We start from the raw sequence: 20,720 nt of genomic DNA, 5'->3' as shown, positions 1-20,720 counted from the left end.
GGACTCCAAGTAACCTTCAAGCTACTCTATCACTCCCCTTCTCAGCAAGACGGGAAGGAGGGCTGGGCCAGAAAATAAGATGGAATGTGTGGGAGCAAAGGAAAACAAAAGATTTGTGGTCTACTTCCCACCAGCAGGTGATGTCCAATCACTTCCCAGGAAGCAGGGCTTCAGCATGTGTAGCAGTTGCTTCAAAAGACAAACATCATAATGAGGAATGTCTCCCCTTCCTCCTCCTTTCTTTTAGGTTTTATATCTGAACAGACATGATTTATTATGGAATATTCCTTCAGTCAGCTTGGGTCAGCTGTCCTTGCTGTGTCCTCTCCCAAGATTTTGCCCACCTCTAACCAGAAAACTCCAGCTACTATTGAAAAAAAAAAAAGTAATAATAAAATAATGTACTGCAGCTGCACAATGACCTGCATGAAAAGGAAGGCCATGGATACCTTGATCAAAATATGACTCAAAAGGCCATGGCAGTTGTACTTCATGGTCAGATGCCCTCTGCATTTCTCTCATAATAACCCAAGTTATTATATTATGAATAACCTTGGCAAGTTTTAGAAGAATTGACACGTCTTAAGTAAATGGAACACTGTAAGGGAAGCAGAGTGATACCATGACTCAGGAAGACACAGTATGCTCCCTTTCATGACTCTGTGCTTCATTATGAGCACACTGAGCTAGGACCTCCAACTGAGCTATTTTTCTACTGAGCAGGGAATAATGATTTTGCATTGGTCAGCATAAATTACAGCTGCCTCACCATACTCTAAATTACACTTGGCAGGGTAGAGAAGTTGTTTAAGCAGTGGAGGATGACTGAAGTGTGACATAGGCTTATATTTTGATGACTCTCCAATATGCAAGGGTTTCTTTTAGCAAGAGGTTCCTCTCAGGAAACAGATTTTTTTTTGTGTATAACCTGCAAGAATATAGTAGCTAAAAATGATGAGGAGAGAGCTATCTTGTTTATATTTGCATCAGGTAACTCCAAAAAAATGGCCCGATGGCAAGGTGAAAGCAGCACTGATCCATAACTAAGTTAAACAGTAATGTGAGAGCTTTCAAAGAAGCACGACGCAGCTGATGTCCCACTAACATCACCTTGGCAGGATATGGTTGCCCACAAGCTCTCCTATATTCTTTGGAAAATCCCTGTCACTTGCTTAACCCATGTTTGTCAAATTATATGGACTGCCTCAGGTTTTAAAGTGAAGTCTGATTTTTTTAAATTGAGTTGCAGTACAGTATTATAAAATAGCTCAAATTCCAGTTTTATTAGAAAAAATCTTGGAAATGTACTTGTTACACACTGGAAATTTCTAATTAGACAGTTTAAGATTTTAAAGTGGTATTTTCATATGTATGCTCCTTCTAGAAATAATTTCCCTACCTCTTTCAACCAAAAAATGTAGGCAGCTATTACAAATGAGTCCAAAAATCAAGCAATTGGATCCTAAATACTGATCACACTGAAATTAAGAGACACAGGATGATTACAGAAGTTTAAAAAAAATCTGGAACTCTGTTGGAGTTATATTTTATGGAGAAAAAAAACTTTTCTAATATAAGTGTGTTCCAGTCCCCTAGAATGATCTCTTATGTGTAAAGAAACTCTGAAATTTAAGATGACAGATAGAACAGTTGCGAATATTATGCTTCTCTCTGCATTATATGTATCTGAAGCTATTGAAATGTCAGTTCATGTTGCTTCTAGTCCCACAGTAAATTTGCTTAAAACAAGTAGGCTTTCTACCTGTCAGACAAGACATTTAGGAAAGCTAAGAAAATGTCATGTAAAACAAATTAGAAGTGTAACAAAATGCACTAGCATTACAAAGATTTCTCAGGCTTTTTTTCAACTTATTGTTTCACGTAAACAATATAGTGTTCACTGAACTTCTACCATAAACTTGTGTTGGTGCTGTTACTGATAACCAAAGAACACCAATATAAATAAATGTTCTTGCTGATAAGTGAACTGCAGGCAACCCTTTCTGATATTAGCAAGGCTGTTTTTTTAAAACTTTGTCTTAATTCTCACAACCAAAAAATGCAGCCACAGAATCTCCATCTCTGGATGTTATCAGAGGCTTTTGCAATGTTCAGACTTATGGGGTTTTCAGAGTGCTTTTTTTCCCCCATGCTTTGCAAACAGACACATCTCTCAGTACAGTGTGTTCAGGACACAGCACAGAGCGGAAACTCACAGTGTTGCTGCTCTGGAGGAAGTACTAGTTTGTTCCCTCATAGGCAGCCTGAAAAACCCAAATTTGTCAGCCCACAGAGTGCAGAGGCTGCACCCCACCTGTTGCAGGTTGAGTGCTCCTAGTTCCACTAGCTGTTTGCTAAGAGGGTTTTCCAAGGCTGAGCTTTGTCAGCCATGTTGGCCATGTCGCAGGGAGCAGACTTGGAGCCAAGCTGCTTCTTGCAGCTGCCTGTGCTTCATGGGGGAGCAGAGATGGGAAACACCACCTGAGCAAGCAGAGCCTCTGCCCCCAAAACACATCTGGTTGGAGCTACAAGTTCATCTTACACTTCTGTGCACCTTTGCAAGAAATCTTATTCTCTGTATGATGTACAAGCTCTTCACAAACACATGCCCATGATGTTCTAACAGCTGTTTCCCATCTTATCCATCTTATCTTATGATTTGTGGTAACAACCACATATATTTTGGTGTCTAAATGTAGAAGATTCCTGGTTCAATCTTCCCTATTTACTTAAGAGACAGAGTGCAAGAACTCAAATCAGGGGGAGGAAAAATTCACCCCATAATTTCAGCAAAAAAGTGGATCACGGTTGTATATACCTACGGAATTATTTTGGAAAAGAGAATAAAAAGGTGAGTGCTTTCCCTGTAGCTGCATCTAAAGGACTCCAACATGATGTTACTTTTGCTTTTGTTTAATCACTATTCCTCAAAAGGAAATAGGAGATTTTCTCTGGAACACCAAACACCATCTGCTCACAGGTCAAGTCAAACAAATCTCAGAGGAATCATAAAAGATGCCCCAAAGAATCCACTGCAGCTGCGAAACAAGTCACACCCTTGTACAAGTACATTTTGAAATGTCTGTAATGAAATACTACTGCCCCAAGCAGAACACTGCTAGACTGACTCCTTTGATTCAGTGCTGCACTTGGCCTCTGTAACCTCATCAGGATGATGGGAAAATGAACAAAACAAGAAATGTCTTACTGCCCATACAACTGCTGAAGATGTTGTTTGGTATGAACAAAAATGAAAGCTGTGTTTGATAAATCTAAATCAGTTTATGTCTCATACAGATTAACTGAAAAACAGGCCCATAGGTTTTATTTCATATTTAATTCTACATTGTGAAATTAATTCTTGTACTTACATTTAGTATATAAGTTTCAAATGAAATGCAAAATGTTTAATAATGGTTTTCCCAGATTTTATAGAGTGATAATGTAGGAGTTGACCCTTCAGCTTTATTTAGGTTTCTTTTTGTTTCTTTTGTCTATGTAGCAAAAGTAAGAGGAAAGAGAGGGAAAGAGGAGAAGGATGGAAAAAAGGTAATGAAAATACAGTTGGGCTATTTTGATTAAGAAATGTAAGCTCAGAAAGCAGCAGAATTGCAATTGCCAGAAATTAGGCCAAGGCTTGCTCATTCTTGTTTACATTTGGACAGATTGTGCCAACAATTTTTTGAAAGACAATTCTACATCAGGGGGAATAGCTGCTAGAAATTTGACCCTATCACCTTACTAACATGTCAAAATTCAGTACGAGTAGCACCATATTCATTAATGGATGTACCCATGGAGTAACTACCAACAATAGAAAACAGTGGGGAAAATCCAGTCCACCACAAACAAAGAATGAAGAAGTGCCAAGATGCTATTTTGAAACAGCAAAGAACAGGATCTTCAGAAGATTCAGTTTGAGTCAGTGTTTGCAACAACAGTCTTGTCAATAAACCAGACCTAAGAAATTAAAAAACCTATTTCCTTATTTTACTCTATGGCTGCTGTTATTGTAGAGCTAAACAGTTGGGAAAAGGGGAAAAATGAAATGCCTAAACAATGCTTTCCTATAATGATAACCCAAAACTTAATCTGCTGTTGTTTTAGAACATGACTTACTGTGTTTCAGTCTTCTCATTATATGACCCTCTTAAAATTTTTCTGAACAATTTTATACCTATTTTTCTTTTTTTTTTTCCTTTATTTTTTTTTTCCTACTGTGAAAGTAAAGACTAAGGAAGTGCCAAAGGAAAAGCAGCAAGGACCCAGAATAAGCACTGCGTTAATACAGTTGAGACTTCTAAAGCAGTGGAAGCTCTGGAGACCCCAGGGAGATCATTCCAGAACACCCAGAAGACTTGCAGCCTTCCACACTGGACCAGGCAACTAAGCTGAAAGAAACCTGCTTGAAATCTCTTAGAGCAGGGTTCTTGCTAACACTGCAATTTTAAAATTATATAAGGAGTTACGTGTCGGATTTAATTATCTTGCTCCTGTTTAAATCTAAGGCTTCCTTCTCATGTGTATCAGTCACTATCAATGGCTTTGAAACTACAATCTATTGTTATGGCTATTTTTGGGGGTTTTTTACTATTTAATATTTGTTGTAGTTTCTCACATGCAAGAAAATGTTTCCCTTGTACTGTCTTAAGGTCGACACTCCTAATTAGCTTACTTTTTCTATCCATTCTTTAAGCCAAGGTGACTTAAAGAATGTGTAAACTGTCAAACGTAAAAGAGGTTCATGTTCACAATCTTGCCCTTTGGCATAAATAATAACGAAATGTCATGCAAAAGATTTTTGTGGACATACTGGTTTTCTACAAGGCATATCAAGAAATTAAATGTAATACTAATAAATACAAATCAATCTGCTAAAGCTTTATTCCTTTCACTTGGATGTACCTTAGCACAGTTAAGTGAGATATACTTTTATTTACTTGTGCTTTTACATCACATAGACAAGAGTTTGTCTTCCAAAGTACAGCTCATTGCACTAAATTTAGTCAATGTCCATGTACTTCATACAGCTAAAATCTGAGCACAGAATTGACCTATTGCAGAATAATCCTGTGGTGAAATTGGAAACAAAGCAAAACAAAACACAAAGTACTATTTTTTCTCATCTTTTTCAGGAAGATCAAATACTAGAAGGACTCAGTTTGTCAGTGTCAATGGAGTAGTTAGAACCAGCTGCTGGTGTTGATCTCACTATTGCTTATTTTAGCATTTCCTGCTTTATTCTGGTGTATCAGATGAAGGCATTTCTAAACTATTGGAAAACAGATAAACTGAGAACAAGCTGGTTTAGTAGCAGTAGGCTGTATTCTGCTAATTAAAGATCACAAAGTAGGAAAGACTATGCTGCTAATTTTCTGTACAACCTCAAAAGGAAATACGAAGCTTTCGATAGCTGTCAGTAACAGGGAAGGAAGCCTTCATCCTGCAGATGCTCTCTGTTACTCCTGCTGTAGTGCTGCACAGGCTTCAGAGAAGTTCCTGGAGTTTTGTCTGGGCCCAAAAATTCCCTCATCTGAAACTGTTTGAAGAATCAGGCCCCATGGTCATTAGCAGGTGCAGCTTTCACCTATAACAACCTATCTCTTCAACCCTTTACCACAATACCATGATTTGTCAGAACTTAACCATCCCATAGTGATTGGGAATTTTACAATAATAAATACTTTTCTGTACTCACTTTTCAAATTTCCATCAGTCAGAGAAGGCAGAATTTATCTTTCTTTATTTTAATGCTTTAAAAGCACAGCACAATGATTAGGTCTGATTCTGATATGCTAACATTTGCTTAACAATAAATATTTGCCAAGATATAAAAGGCGCTCAAATACCTGTTCCTGTACCCAACTATTCTCCTCCACTGAAAATATATTGGTAATGAGGGATAAATGAAAGGTAATTAAAGTTAGCACATTTAGAAGTGAGGTATTTTTAAATAGTTCTTAGCAGTGGGTAGCACATTAGGCAGCTTCACCAGTAGTAATAGAAGAACTTAGAAAATAAAGCACAAGTACAGAATATAGAATCATCAAACTTTGTACTCTCTTAGCTTATGCTGTAGATGAGGGAAGTTGAGTATTTTCCCTATATATATGTGTATGTGTGTGTATATATATATGTGTATATATATATGGATGCCTATATTGTGATGCTGGGTCACCATAACTCAAGTAGCTCTGGTTCAGAGCTTGGACAGAAATTAGCTCACTGAAGCTAAAATATTCCTGTTACTGGTCCTTGGGTTAAAGAAAGTAGATCTCCATTTTAGGGAACAGCTAGTAAGCCAGGGATCTGTGCCCAGGACATATGCCAGCAGTGAGACAGTCATACAACTGAGTGAGACCCAAGGCAGTGCCCAGTATACTTCTCTGACTGGGTTAAGGGTCAGTGCACCAGAATGACAGACTTACGATTACAGAGAAACCATGGCACAAGGTGCCCTTGACCCATTGCAACGTGCCTGGTACTGAAATGTGTATTCCGTGGACTTTCTTATCCAAATCATATTGGCCATAGCTCCTAGACATTACTTTGTGCCCTGAGCCATCCCCACATGTAAGAGCTTGATTTGGAAAAACTGCAGTGTAAGCAACATAAACAGCTGTAATGCTTAGTCACAGTAAAAAGTTCATAATTTCCAGCTTTCTTTAGCCTTCTGTTTTCTCACCCCATGAATGTGGTTGCACAGTCACAGATTCAGTGACTTTCCTGCAAAAAACTCTGCCTTGGGTCTAGACTGTAGAGGAGATAGAAGTATTTGCTTTTTTCTAGAAAGGAATTTCAGTGGACAATCTTTTACATTATTTCTCACAGATATTATCATGACAGATGATATGATACAAAGAAGACATGAGAACATTTAGTTTACCTTTTTTGTGCTGACAATGTTATCATATCACTATCACTGAAACCAAATACATGTGTATTTCTATGATTTTAAAGTATTGTAAAGGCACACGTGCTTATTCTGTACTCTATTTGCCACAGGGAATTTTAAAGAGGAAAATTAATCTATAAGGGGGATTCTCTTGAGAGAGGAAATAATTTTTCCCTTATGCAAATAAATGATCCTGCTATAACAGAGACACTCATAGAACCTGGAGGAACTGACGGAGGGAAAAGAGCGAGTAACAGACATCCATGTCTGAGACAGAATCACAGAACCAATTAGGTTGGGCAAGACCTCTGAGATCAAGCTCAACCTATGACCAAACACATCTTCTCTACTAGAACATGGCACTAACTGCCTCGCCCAGTCTTTCCTTAAACACACCCAGGGATTCCACCACCTCCCTGGGCAGCCCATTCCAACATCTAATCACTCTTTCTGTGAAAAACCTCCCGTGGTGCAGCTTGAGACTGTGTCCTCTCATCACTGCTTGCCTGGGAGAAGAGACTGACCCCCACCTGGCTACAACCTACTTTCAGGGAGTTGTAGAGAGTGATGAGGTCTCCCCTGAGCCTTCTCCTCTCCAGGCTAAACAAATCTGGCTCCCTCAGTTGCTCCTCATTGTGCTCCAGAGCCCTCCCTGGACATGCTCCAGTACCTCTGTGTCCTTCCTGAATTGAGGGGCACAGAACTGGACACAGTGCAGCCTCACCAGTGCTGAGTACAGGGAGGCAATCACTTCCCTGGACCTGTTGGCCACACTGTTCCTAATCCAGGCAAGGATGCCATTGGCCTTCTTGGCAACCTGGGCGCACTGCTGGCTCATGTTCAGCTGCTGTCAACTAGGACTCCCAGGTCTTTCCCTCTGAGTCACTTTCCAGCCACTCTTCCCCCAGCCTGTAGCACTGCAGGAGGTTGTTAAGGCCAAAGTATAGGACCTGGCACTTGGTCTTGTTGAACCTCATCCTGTTGGATTTGGCCCGTCTAATCAGCCTGCCCAGGTTCCTCTGCAGAACCTTCCTACCTTCAGCAGATCAACACTCCCACCCAACCTGGTGTCATTCATAAATTTGCTTCTGGTAGACTTAATCCCTTCATTCAGTTCAATGAAGACATTAAACAGTACTGAGCCAAACACTGACCACTAGGGGAACATGAACAACAAAAAAAACCACCTTCTGGGAACTGGAGGAAATTACAGAATTTTCTACAATGAAAAAAAAGGTAGGTGAAAGTATGATTAAAGTCATGCCTGAAAAACAGCTTGACCAGCTTTTGCGTGCATACAGTGGGCAGAGAGATACTTGTTTATAAACTTTTGAATTTTTATTCTGTCAAGTTTAAAACTTTCAGTTTTCTCATTTTCAAAGGTTACTCGTTTTAGCTTAAATTCTAACAAAAAAAGTCCTTTGACCTTCTTAGGGCAGTTTGTTTTCAAGAAGATGTAGTCAGACTCAAAGCTTAAAGCTGCAACGAGTAGTTCTTGAGTTTATAAAAAACATGCTACTATAGGTAGGAGATTTAAATCACCTAATTGAGTTAAAAGTTCAAGCTCCTCTGATCTGTGATTCTGGACAATTGTAGAGTAGTACATTTTTTTTGTAACATATCTTACAGTTCTGGACAGTCTCTTAGGTACAAATCCAGTGAATGTAGCATAATTAACCTTTAAACTCATGTTTGTGAACAAAAACTGATATAATTAAATAATTCTGGACTCTGGTATCAGAAACAGATGAGTTAAGCCAAAATCCTGCAAACAGGTGTGGTTCCACCGCCTTCAAATGGTATTGAAATTTTCAGGGTTACAGGGGAAATTAGACAGCTACTTTACTGTCAAGGATTTCTGTTTTAGATCTTCTGCTTGTTTCTTTGTTCTGTAAATGTAAGATAATTACAACTGACCAGGATTAAACTGGTGAGAGCTTACCAGCACACCATTGTTCTCAAACTATTCTGAGACTGATTTTGAAGTCAGTATGTAATGACCTTGAATTTGCAAATCTCCTTGTCACTTTTTCCACTACTGCATCCTGGTTTGGAAAAATCAAACCAGGTGATAGATATAGTTCAGTCTGTCCTCTTTTCTACATTCTGGCTTTGAAAGTCCTTTTGTATAATGAGGAGCAACTCTTAAAGTGCTCCTCAAATCAGGAACTAACATTAATGTTATTTATGAAAATCCTTGCAAATATCTCTTACAGTGTTCACACTGACAGAGCTGGAATAAGCTGCATACTCACTAAGTTTGGGATGATCTCTGGTATTTGTTTACGGTGACAGAATGCTGGAAAAAAACTATATTTAATTTGGGCAATGAGTTGGACTGAGCAATTTTCCTCTACTTAATAATTTTATCAGAATTTAGATATTTTTCCTTGTTTTTGAAAGAATGAGACATGGACATTAAGAGTGAAACAGCTGGAAAACTGTGGTTCACTGCATAATGTACCATGAACTCACAGCTTGACTGCAATTGGAAAACTTGATGATGTTATGCACATTTCTTATGTTTACTATGCACAAAAAAGCATATTACCATGAAGAAAAAGATAGCATTCTTTTTCACCATGTTCTGTGAAGAAACATCAATGTGTGTGGGATGGTATAGAGCTATGGAGCACTTCCTGATATAACATAAACATCAGCAATGGTCTGCTGCTGTGGACCTCAGATACATTTCTGAATTGAGAGCTGGTGTCTATTAATGTGGGACTAAACTTCACATAACATGGCCAGACAGCTTATGCTACCCAATTTAGATCTAAATCAGGTATCCCTGCTTAGCATGCACAGTACAGATGTACACACACAAATGTATATACAAATAATATTTATAAGGACACAAATATATATATATATTTGCATATACTTAAACACAGATATTAAATTCAAGTATCTACTTCTCACACTAATTCACTTTGTGTGACAAAACAAACTCACTGAATTTTGTTCTCTTATAATGGAATGATACACACTGTATGTTCCTCTTTTATTAAAGACAGATAAATATTCTCCTAGTTTGGCTCTAGTCTGAAAGCACTCCCATAAGAAGTTTTCATAAAAAGAATTTGTACATTCTTCTCTTGTTTTAAAAAGAAATTGTGTGTTTACTCTTTCCTGCACATGAAGCATGTAATTGCAACACAAAGTGAATAAGTATATTAGCCTCATATCCTAGAACAGCTATCATCATAGATTAGCTTTGCCACAAAAGGGGCCAGAGTAAAAGAGGTAGGGAAGAGCAAAAATATTTTTCTATGTATCTTCACTTAAATGTCTCTGGTTCTATAAAGATGTATTGTTTTAATTAGGACAGTTTTCTGTGCTCATATATAGCTTTGAAAGAGCTATGATCATTGTCAACAATACAGCAATGCTCAAATTTGGAACAGTTTGGAACACAACATATCCAACATTACAAGAGGAACACTTCAGGAACAATATTTGACATGTATTTGTCAATGTAGTAACACTGTTTAGCAGAAAATACATTTTATAACCAAAGAGATAGGGGTTTAGTTTTTTTTAACACAGAAATTAAATGGAATAAACCCATGCTCTTCTGCTCATTCTGCAGCAGTAGCCATTTCTGTCCTTTACCGTCGAACTGCACAGTCTTAGAAAAGAATAAATAACTTAGTACGCAGATATGCTTGAGTCAGCTCTGCCAATGCTCGTCCCAGAATGGAGCTGTGGAGAAACTGGAGCAAAGCCCAATTGCATGGAAAGTGCTGTATTGCATATGGGTAACATACTTGCTTCATCTCCACCAGATGAGAAATCCCCCTGCTCCTTTCTGCATTTGGCTGTGGGCACACTCCCTTCTCTGTGTGCAAATTAAATACAAACCAATACAGACAGTACAATGCCTAATTCATGCTTTATTAAAGGAATACTTACAGATCACTGTAGACAAGGCCATAAATCTGTGCTGTGCTGTGATGGTAGATTCCTCTCAGAATAATTAGAAGAAGGATCACAACAAAAGCTGGAAGCCCCCAACTCAAAAGGAAGTAAAGCAGATAACGCCGTTCCGTGTGTTCATCATTCATCACAAGGACATACCAGAAATTAACAGCCTGAAGAATAATGCAGAATAACAGTCAGTAGGCTTGGTGGATGATTAGCTATCCCAAAAAGCAAATCATTCTGAAGGTCATAATGCAGTATATTTCTGTCCCAGTGTATGCATATGTACAAACACTTTTCAACATAAATATTTTGTCCTCACTTTCTTCTCTTAAGTAATCAAAAGAAATATTATAAAAGAAATATATTATTTATATAACTATTATTTTTTGAATTAGGCTATCAGAAAGGAAGGGACACACTGTTCAGCAGAAAACACTATTTCTGATGTGCAAAAATAGCTTTGTGGTGCAAAAATCACTTTCTTCTTGGATATCCATACCTTCACATAAAAGACTGGCATATAGTATTTCTAAAGTTGACCTGTATTTAATTTTTTATATGCTATTGTTCTGCTCCATGAATCTTGTAGGAAACACATTAAACTCCTTTAATGGTTCTGGCTGTGGGCCGTGTTCTGGGCTCACCAGTACAACAAAGACATGGAGCGAGTCCAGCAATGGGCCATGAAGACGATTAAGGGGTGGAGCACCTCTCCCATGAGGAGAGGCTGAGAGAGCCATGACTGCTCAGCCTGGAAAAGAAGAGGCTCAGGGGGATCTTATCCATGTGTATAAATATCTGATAGGAGGCACTGATGAAGAGGGAGACAGATTCTCCTCAGTGGTGCCCAGTGGCAGGGCTAAAGGCAACGGGCACAAGTTAATATACATGAAGCTTTCTTACTGTGGGCCTGGTAAAACATTGGGCCAAGCTGCCCAGAGAGGCTGTGGGTTCTCTGTCCTCAGATAATCAAAACCAAAATGACCATGGTCCTGGGCAACCTGAGCTACAGTGTTGCACTAGGTAGTCTCAAGATATCCGTGAATCTTCAATGGTTCTGTGATTTGTAAATTATTTGCATAAGAGTCTGAGAAAAAACTGCAAGTGAGTGAACATAAATTCACAAGCATCTTAAAAGCCTGTGTCTTCTTATGATCAAGTCATTATCAAACAGTATAACTAAGAGTTTAAAACCATACACAAATCAAAATGAAGTCAAATAACTGAAACCTCTTGAAAGAACTGGTACCACGATAAAGGAAACCCTTCAAGTAAAACAAAATACTTAAGAGTATTGCTTAGATCTTTGCATTTTCTTTAAGACATTGATAGCAGAAACACTTTAATGTGTGCTGAGCATTTTTAATGCACATATACACGCTAGTTTCTAATAAACACCTAAACTATCCAAAATAAAAATATGTTTTGAAAAATTTTTCTTCATTTTCTCCACTTCAAATACATTATACCAGCTACAGCTCTGCAAGCTACATAATAATTTCTGGTCTTTTATATGGGTTGAATCAGTCATTAATTTTGTCTTTTTTTGTCTAGAGGATATCTAATCTGATTTTGTGCCTCTAAGCATGTCTTCTCAGACAATAGAGACAGGACAGGTGCCTTCAAGCACTCATTGATCCTTACCCAAGCACACTCATCTCTCTCCATGGTCTATATTAGGGTTTCATATAATAATGTTGATTTACATGCTTAATTTTCAGCTATTTATTGTTAGGATAGGTAAAATCCATATACAGTGAAAAGACCATTGCGATGTGATTATTTTGTTGATGAAATTTTGCAAATTCACCTCAGCCAAGGGCTTGTCTACACCTTTTGAACAAGGCAGTACAAGTATTTAATTAGTTGTTTCTGGATTACTTATGTAAGTCTCAACAGTGAACTATCATTACAGATTTCCTTCTGTGACTTATGCAGCATGAATATACATTACTTTCTGTCATGGATCATAAATCACATTGCATATGCTAATGACTTGTTTTAAAAAAAAATTAGTTTAGTAAGTGTTTTAAATGCTTTTTTAGAGAATAAAATTTCATAGCTATGTCCACTGTTTGTAATTATATTAATTAAATAATATTTATTATGTCCTTCCTTGTTTTTATTTGGTGATTGGTGCTATACGAACAAAGGAAAAGTTTGTTTTCTTTACAAGAACAAAGGAACAGCCTACCATATAATTTTAACTATCCTGTGAAATTTGAAAGAACACAGAAAAACTATTCGTTCCCTTGCTGGACATGCATAGAAAGAAAATATGAAACAGACAAAAATGGCATTTGGAAAAAAAATCCACAGTTTGTGGAAAGATTTGTTTCTTCTGTTGACTTTTACATGGGATTGAAAACTAACTCAAATATTCTGCATGTCTCCTTATGTCAATAAACATTCTTCAATTACATGTCTGTGTAGTCCTGGTTAGACTGTGCCTCATTGCAAGCACTTCCAGACAGCAAAATCCTTGAACTGATATATGCCATTACGTTCAAGGACTGTTGGTTCTACTGATTCTGACAACCTGGTGAACACTGTTCTCAGTCATCCGACTGAAACTGCTTTCGACAAAATCATACCTCACGTCTTTGCTCTGTATTCATTTAGCCACACTTACATATCTCACCTCATTTATCACAGCAGAACACTTACTGCTGTAAAGATGCAAGCGAGGTTGGATTGTTCACCATTTCCTGCACAGTGATATTTGTATTTTGATAATTATATGTTCTTATCTTCAACCCCTTTTGAGGCTCCAAAATTTATTCAATTAAATAACAGTGGAGCTAATTTTGGCAAATCCTTTCCTGTTGCCATGCTGCAACAATAACCAGTTGTACAGAAGAATAAAACGTACAGTCCATTTCCCACTTGCTCAGGTGGAAGAACAAATGGACAAGTTGTGATCGTTCTGATGTGGAACGAATAATAATTGTTTATTCATATAACACTCTTAAGAGACAATGTGAACTCCAGTGAAGCTTTTTTCTTTCAGAATGAGGCGATTAATGGAAATTACCTTCCCAAACCTGGGATGCTTTTGTTTATTTCTTTATTTATTAATTCATTTACCTTTAGTGATAATCACAGATGTATAGAATGGTTTAGACTGGAAGGGACCTTAAGGCCATCTAGTTCCACACATCCTGCCATAGGCAGGAACACTTTCCACTAGAACAGTGTCCTGGTTCCAGTCAGGACAGGGTTATTTTTTGCAGTAGACAGGAGGGGGCATGGCCAGGGCCCAGAGATTACCTCACATCATTGCTGGGGGCAGGGGGAAGGGAGTCTCTTCTGTGGAGACCGAGTTCCTTCCAGGTCATGCCAGAGGGAGAGGTCAGGTACTACCGTTTCTGGTCACTGTTTTCTTATCTCATTGCTGTTTCCAGTAAATTTTTCTTACTTCAAATAGTGATCTTTACCTTGTGTGCCTCCAATTCTCCTCTCCAGCACAGGGGGTAGAGAGAGGGAAAGAGTGAGCTAGTTGTGCATGGTTTCAGTGGAAGCACTAAACTGGAGAATATCATACCTAAACCACAACAACCAGGTTGCTCCAAGTCCCATCTCCGACTTGCCCTTGAACACTTCCAGGGATGAGGCAGCCACAGCTTCTCTGGTCAACCTGTACTAGTGCCTCAGCATTTGTGATAATCTGTGGACATCCAGCAAATAATAGGTGCCAAATACTTTAAATAAAGTCTTTTCCAATTCAGTAGGAAAACTTTTATTTTCCTTCTCTTTAGGTTTGCCAGGAGGTTTCATATTATATTTGCATGCTTTCATATATTTCCTTTTCTGAAGCTGTTAAGCAGTCCATGAATTATTCTTAAAAAAAACCCAATAGAACATTAAAGTTCCTGTAAGATCAGTAACTGCCTTACAAGTCTGACACATATTTACAGAAAATTTAACGTACCATTAAATCCACATTCAGGTATGGGGAACAGCAAGTTCATGACTTTTGTTTCTGATTTGCTTGTTGAATTCATACCTTCATTGTTGATTTACTTCACAGTAACAACAGTTCAAAAAAGCACAGAGTCCATATTTTCCATAATTTTACTCTATGTCAGATTTGGCAACTGGGAACTTCAAAAGACAGCTTTTAACTTTTTCTGGTAACTTTTTTTTTTGCCATACATTAGAAAATGCTAAAAGAAGAAAATTATTTTTCTTAAAACATGGTTGTCATGTTAAATATTTGTCCCTGGGAGAACAACAGAATACAGAAAGACACCCTTAGTGTGTGCTCTTAAGATAAAAGCACATACTGAATTTGAAAAAACAGGCTTATGCTGTCCAGTTGTCAGGATGAGGACTTCTGAATTTCAGATATTAATATAAGGCAAATATTACAAGCTAAGCTCTCTCTGTGGGCACAAACAGTCATTTGCACCTAACTTACTCCTTTCTTTTTGCAGTCAAGAAAGTCTCATCCTTAAAAAAAGGAGGTAATGATTTCAACATTCTGCAGCTTATAAATTCTCCCTGTATAAGTCAAGAAACAAAATAATGCAATACAAAGGGAGAGGAACAATCAGTCATGTAAGGATGTTTTGATGTGGCCTTTGTTCTGACATTGAAAACGGACCAGGGGACCTCTGAGGTCCTTTCAATTTCTACATTTCAGCCAATATATTGGTAGTAGTACATGTGTAACACAAATATTGAAATTGAATGTAAATTTACAAACACAAGAAGTTAAAAATAGAACAAGATTTTGAATATGAAGCTATAGATACTGTTGTTGTACTTATATAAACCAGTACTGATATAAAACAAAATTTTAAGCATAATTAATATACTTAGTAGACGGAAAGATTACAAAAAGAAAGTAAGGAAGTTATTCGAGAGTTTAGAAGATGAAAATCTTTGATCTGGACCACAGAACTGAATCTGCATATGTCCAACTCTACTGTCAAATCTATGTTTTCCTCTAGGGTTTTGTTGCCTGGAAATGTTGCTTCACCACCTTTTGATCACTTAAAATTGTCTAGGGTTTATGGATGTTTCAGTTCCACATACCTACACTCTGTCTGTACTTGATTATCACATTCACCCATTTCTGTATGCAGTGATCAAGCCTGTCACCAACAGATTTGTATGATGAGAGTCAGGGATCAAGCATATGCACTACGCTGTGCAGTCTCACAGAGGGCTGCACAAGCAACACACAATCTCTTCCTGTATTTTTGCTCTTTCCCAGGTGGAAGTACTTAAGTTCCATTTAAGTATAAATATGTGATTAATTCTGCCTTCCAAATCAAGTAATGTATATTAAGTATACCATGCTGAGAAATACAAACATTCATTTCCCAGCCTTTTAAATTTGCCATTCAGAAGGCAGAAGCATCTAGACTTCCCAAACTCATCTGGTTTTCCTTCAGATCCACAAGCTTCGCTATTATTGTTGTAGGGACCAATTTGAGCACAGAGATGTTCCCAGCACTCCTTTCATGCCCTGGCATGCTTAGTCACTCTGCAATGAGACATATAACTTTAGGGCCTATTCCCAGTCAAGAGAACTGTAGCTGAGGCTGGGTTGATCTGTATTTCAGATGATTTCTTTCCTTTTTGGTCTTTCAAAGTTCAGGAATTATTCACAGCTGAAGACCTGCACCTACAAAAAGGGTACTCCTCTTCGTTCTGAGTTTTACTCCTGGCAGCTCTTATCAGCTCATGAATCAACAGGCTGTGATGCATTCCCTCTTAACCACCTTTGTCCTGTCAGATTTGCTTGAAGAGTCTTCATGTCTAACACAAGCCTGAGGCTCCACTAAATGCAATGGGACATGCGAGTTCTTAGGATTCGGACAGAATTTACTTCAAAAAAATAACACTAGATTTCAATTAGAGACATAAAAACGATCAACTGTTACCAGACATACAATTTTTTTTGTCATTACAAGTGATTTTTGCAACTCAACATAACACGTAGGAAGGGATGTTGAAATACCCACAAAACCAAGGGGCCAAACCTTGAGATATGCCAGTAAAAAGGCAACTTAAAAGCATTACTTTGTCCAAAATAGCAAATGTTGAAGAGATCTGAAGATACTTAGGAATAAAGTGAATGAGCAACTGTGAAGAATATAAAAATAATTTAGACTAGTAAACCTAGGAGAACATCATTAGCCAAGCAAACAGATTTCTGTACTGAGACCATCTACCTGCAGCTTGCTGAGGCCAACAAGCACAGTTGAGCTGTTGGAGTGGCTGCTAGGGTTCTCAGTGAACATGAGCCTGACATAATCCCAGGAAAATGCCACATATCACATGAATGTTACTGGCAGAGAAAGCTGTACAGCCTAATTTGCAACTCTTGGTTTGCTCTGACAGCCTGCATATTGGAGGATTTGTATGGTAATGTATGGAGCTGCACATATAAAGCTGTATGCTATAATAAATGTCCTGTGGACATATCCTATTAAAATAAAAGACAAATAAATGGTATAACTCATGTATTGGTGCTAAATATACATTTCTAGACAAAGCCAAGAAAATGTATTTTTCAAATAACCCCACAGCTTGTTATTTTGACTAACTTACAACTGGATGCAATTTTTCATAAAAAATTTGATCGTTCATAGTGTTCCACATTAGTTCAACCATTTTTTCCACCACTGCTGTTTACTATTATATAATATATCAAAAGTGCAACAGAGCTGGTGAATGGTCTGGAGCACAAGCCTGGAGCCACTGGGGAGTGGCTGAGGGAGCTGGAGGTGTTCGTCCTGGAGAAAAGGAGGGGACATAGTTTAGTTGTTGACTTGGCAGTAGTGGGTTAGCCATTGGATTTGATGATCTTAGAGGGTTTTTCCAACCTAAATGATTCTATGATTCTATAAAAATTATGAATACATATACTCCTTATTTTAATGCAAATATATGAAGGTACGTGTGTCACGTTATACAAGTCTAATGACTAAAATGCTACTGACTCAAAAAATTACAGTGTAGTTTACATTCACATTTCACCTGTAAGAGACTGCTTCAAAAGACCAAATGAGAAAGCTTAGAAACACTATTAACACTAAGAAAAACAGTTCTTCAGAGTTCTGAGACAGTAACTTAAAGGATGAAGTGAGATGAGGGCATTCTTACACAGTTGTAATGGATATGAGTGGCAAAAATCTTTATAGTGTTCAGATACATATCCTTGGAGCTGTGACACTCTAGGTTTAATAAAAGCCACCTAACGTTTTGCCCTTCTAGTAGCATTGAATTTCATATATATATATATATATACACACTACAGTATAATAGAAATACAGTCTAAATGTCAGTTACTTTAACAGATGTTTTGAGGAAGCAGTGAAAAAGACTAAGAGACCAACCTGAAAAAGCATCCAGCTGAACTGGCAGAGGTAAAGATAATGGGTAACAGATGCAAGGGCAGAGCAGCTTTCCTCTGAGATATGCTGGCTCATGTAAGCAGAGGCCAGAAACGAAATCTGCAGGGGAAAAAATGAATACATGTATATTGGAATTAAACAGAATTAATTTAATAATGACAATGGAGGGGGAATCTTTAGTTTGGAAGTAAAATATACAATCAATTACTGTTTTCAGAGGTGCATAAAAATATCTTGGACATTTAATATTCACACAAAACAAGTTACACTGTCAACCACAAAACCAGCTTTAACTGTAGTGGGCAACCTTTTGTAATAAGGAACCTATTACTTTAATAAGAAAAATATGTACCACCTATAGGAACAAATTGTTCTCTCTTGGGACTTCAAAATATATGCTCCTTATAATACCAATTATTCAGAGCTCTTTTTACAGAGAACTTATGGTTTTAGATAGCCCTTTCCACACAACTTTCGTGTACTGCTATTTAGTTCTATGTTGAGATGATAACATAGTGCTTCTTCCTGGTACTTCTCAACATGATCAGTCTTGACCCAATATGATCTAACTAGGGGATAACAAGTCACTTAAGTCATCCAAGTAGCGGGCTGACACTTTTGTTCATTTGATTGTGACAGGTCTGTATCACATTGAAAATTAAGGTGATAGCATATAATTGACAAGATTCTGCTTGAAAAAGTGAAGAAAAAAAAATAAAGTGAATCAATGCACTTTTGTTAAACAGCAAAAAGATCTCTGACAGGGTCCCCATCTGACAGTCATTTACTCAGTTAATCAGATACTTCAATTCTTTTAAAACTTTAAGTCACTTACCTAGCAACTACTTCAATGCAATTAGTACCAGAGTATTCAACCTACGTCATCAACACCAAAATATAAACTATAAACATGAGATGAATTACAAATTTTTATGTTCCTGTATGAAGTATTTCTGTAATGCTGTTTCCAAGCAGTAGGCTGTATCTGAACACCACTCCTCTGCTAGCTGAGAGCTGCCTCCTAGTTTCCGGCCTGCACTTATTCATGGTCCATTTATATCTGGTTTTATTTCTGTGGAAAGTCTCTCAGGTTACACAGGATTTCCTCCTGGGGTTCGTACTATCATGAATTCACAGCAGCAGTATCCTCCCTGAGGCTACATTTCTCAGGGTTAAATAAGCCACTGCACAACTTGAAACTCTGCAGAGATGCTTAAGCTGGTATGGACAGCAAAAGCAGTTTAGTTCCATGCATACAGCATCTGCCTGGATCAATTTACCTTGTTTCTCACAGTAACCCTACATCATTCCTGTAGGCTCACTTCAGGTACTGGAATGCCTCAGTTGGGTCACCCCGAAGCCTTCTCTTCTCCAGATTGAACAAGCCCAATTCTCCTAGCTTTTCCTCGTAGGAGAGGTGCTCCATCCCTCTAAATCATCTTGGTAGCCCTCCTCAGGACGAACTCTAACAGGTCCATGTCCTTCCTGTGCTGGGGACTCCAAATATGATTGCAGATGGGGTCTCACAAAAGTGGAGTGGAGAGAACAAATCCCCTCCCTTAACCTGCTGGACACACTGCTTTTAAAGAAGCCCAGGATACAATTGGCTTTTTGGACTGATATACAGTAATACCTCAGTGATCATCTGGTACACACAGCTTTTCTTCTTATTTCCAATCACCTACCTCTTGGCACAGAATTTTGCTGTTAGCCTACAATTTACGACTGTTCAGCTTGTTCTAGAAATATTCCTGTATTTCATACTTCAGTCCTCAAAGCCATTCACACCTCTCTAGATGTCAGCTCACTACCATTCAGTGCTTCTCTTCTTTCTATCATTGGTGCATTTTGCCTGGGCATGTTATTTTCTGTTCCCCCAACCAGTTCTTTAGGATCAGCGCAATACCTCTCTTCATTCATCACTCACCCATAGTTGTCTTTCCCCATTAGTCTGCTTCTTCTCAGATCTGAGTTCCTGGACTAATCCTCCTTCATTACTATTTTACATTACTTCCTGCTGGGAAGGGGAGTGATACAGCGGCTGGGTGGGTACCTGGTGTCCAGCCAAGGTCAACCCACCACAGTCCCTTTTGAAAATTGTACAAAAGAGAAAAAGGAAAGACCAGAAGACCAAAGAAATTCCATACCAATCAGGTAAACAACAGCCAAGAGAGAAGTAGCTTGTCTGAAACCTGAAATAAGAATTATGTATGAAGAATAAGTGCAATACTGAGCAGTAGTATTCTAGCTTGTCATGGTAAGTGCTGAAATGCTAAGATATGTTAGACATTAAAATGGGGATACATCACATGACGCATGGAAACAAATCTTAACTTTACAATGCAACAAAACGTGGAAGTACTAAATGTTGTCTTTGCTCTAGACCTTCCTAGTAAGACCAGCCTTCAGGAATTCCAGGTTCCAGAGACCGGGGGTAAGGTGGGAGCAAGGAAGGTGTACTCTTGGTGGAAGGAAACTGGACCATGGCACCTGATAGGATGCACCCACCAGTGCTGAGTGAGCTGGCA

General features: G+C 38.2%; 1 protein-coding gene across 11 annotated transcripts in view; it reads right to left on the bottom strand.

The window, feature by feature from the left end:
* ADGRV1 (adhesion G protein-coupled receptor V1) overlaps nt 1–20,720 on the bottom strand; it is a 274,930-nt gene that overhangs the window by 57,624 nt on the left and 196,586 nt on the right. For all 11 annotated transcript variants that reach the window (XM_064642967.1, XM_064642974.1, XM_064642968.1 and 8 more), the window contains 2 exons: nt 18,175–18,291; nt 10,811–10,989 (listed from right to left, as the gene is read on the bottom strand). In XM_064642967.1, coding sequence (XP_064499037.1) covers nt 10,811–10,989; nt 18,175–18,291 — 296 coding nt within the window. The remainder of the gene's footprint in view (nt 1–10,810; nt 10,990–18,174; nt 18,292–20,720) is intronic.

The sequence above is a fragment of the Pseudopipra pipra genome, chromosome Z (assembly GCF_036250125.1).
Source record: "Pseudopipra pipra isolate bDixPip1 chromosome Z, bDixPip1.hap1, whole genome shotgun sequence".
Lineage (NCBI taxonomy): Eukaryota > Metazoa > Chordata > Aves > Passeriformes > Pipridae > Pseudopipra > Pseudopipra pipra.
Note: the sequence above shows the minus strand (reverse complement) of the source record. Positions and strands in the feature narration are given on the sequence as shown.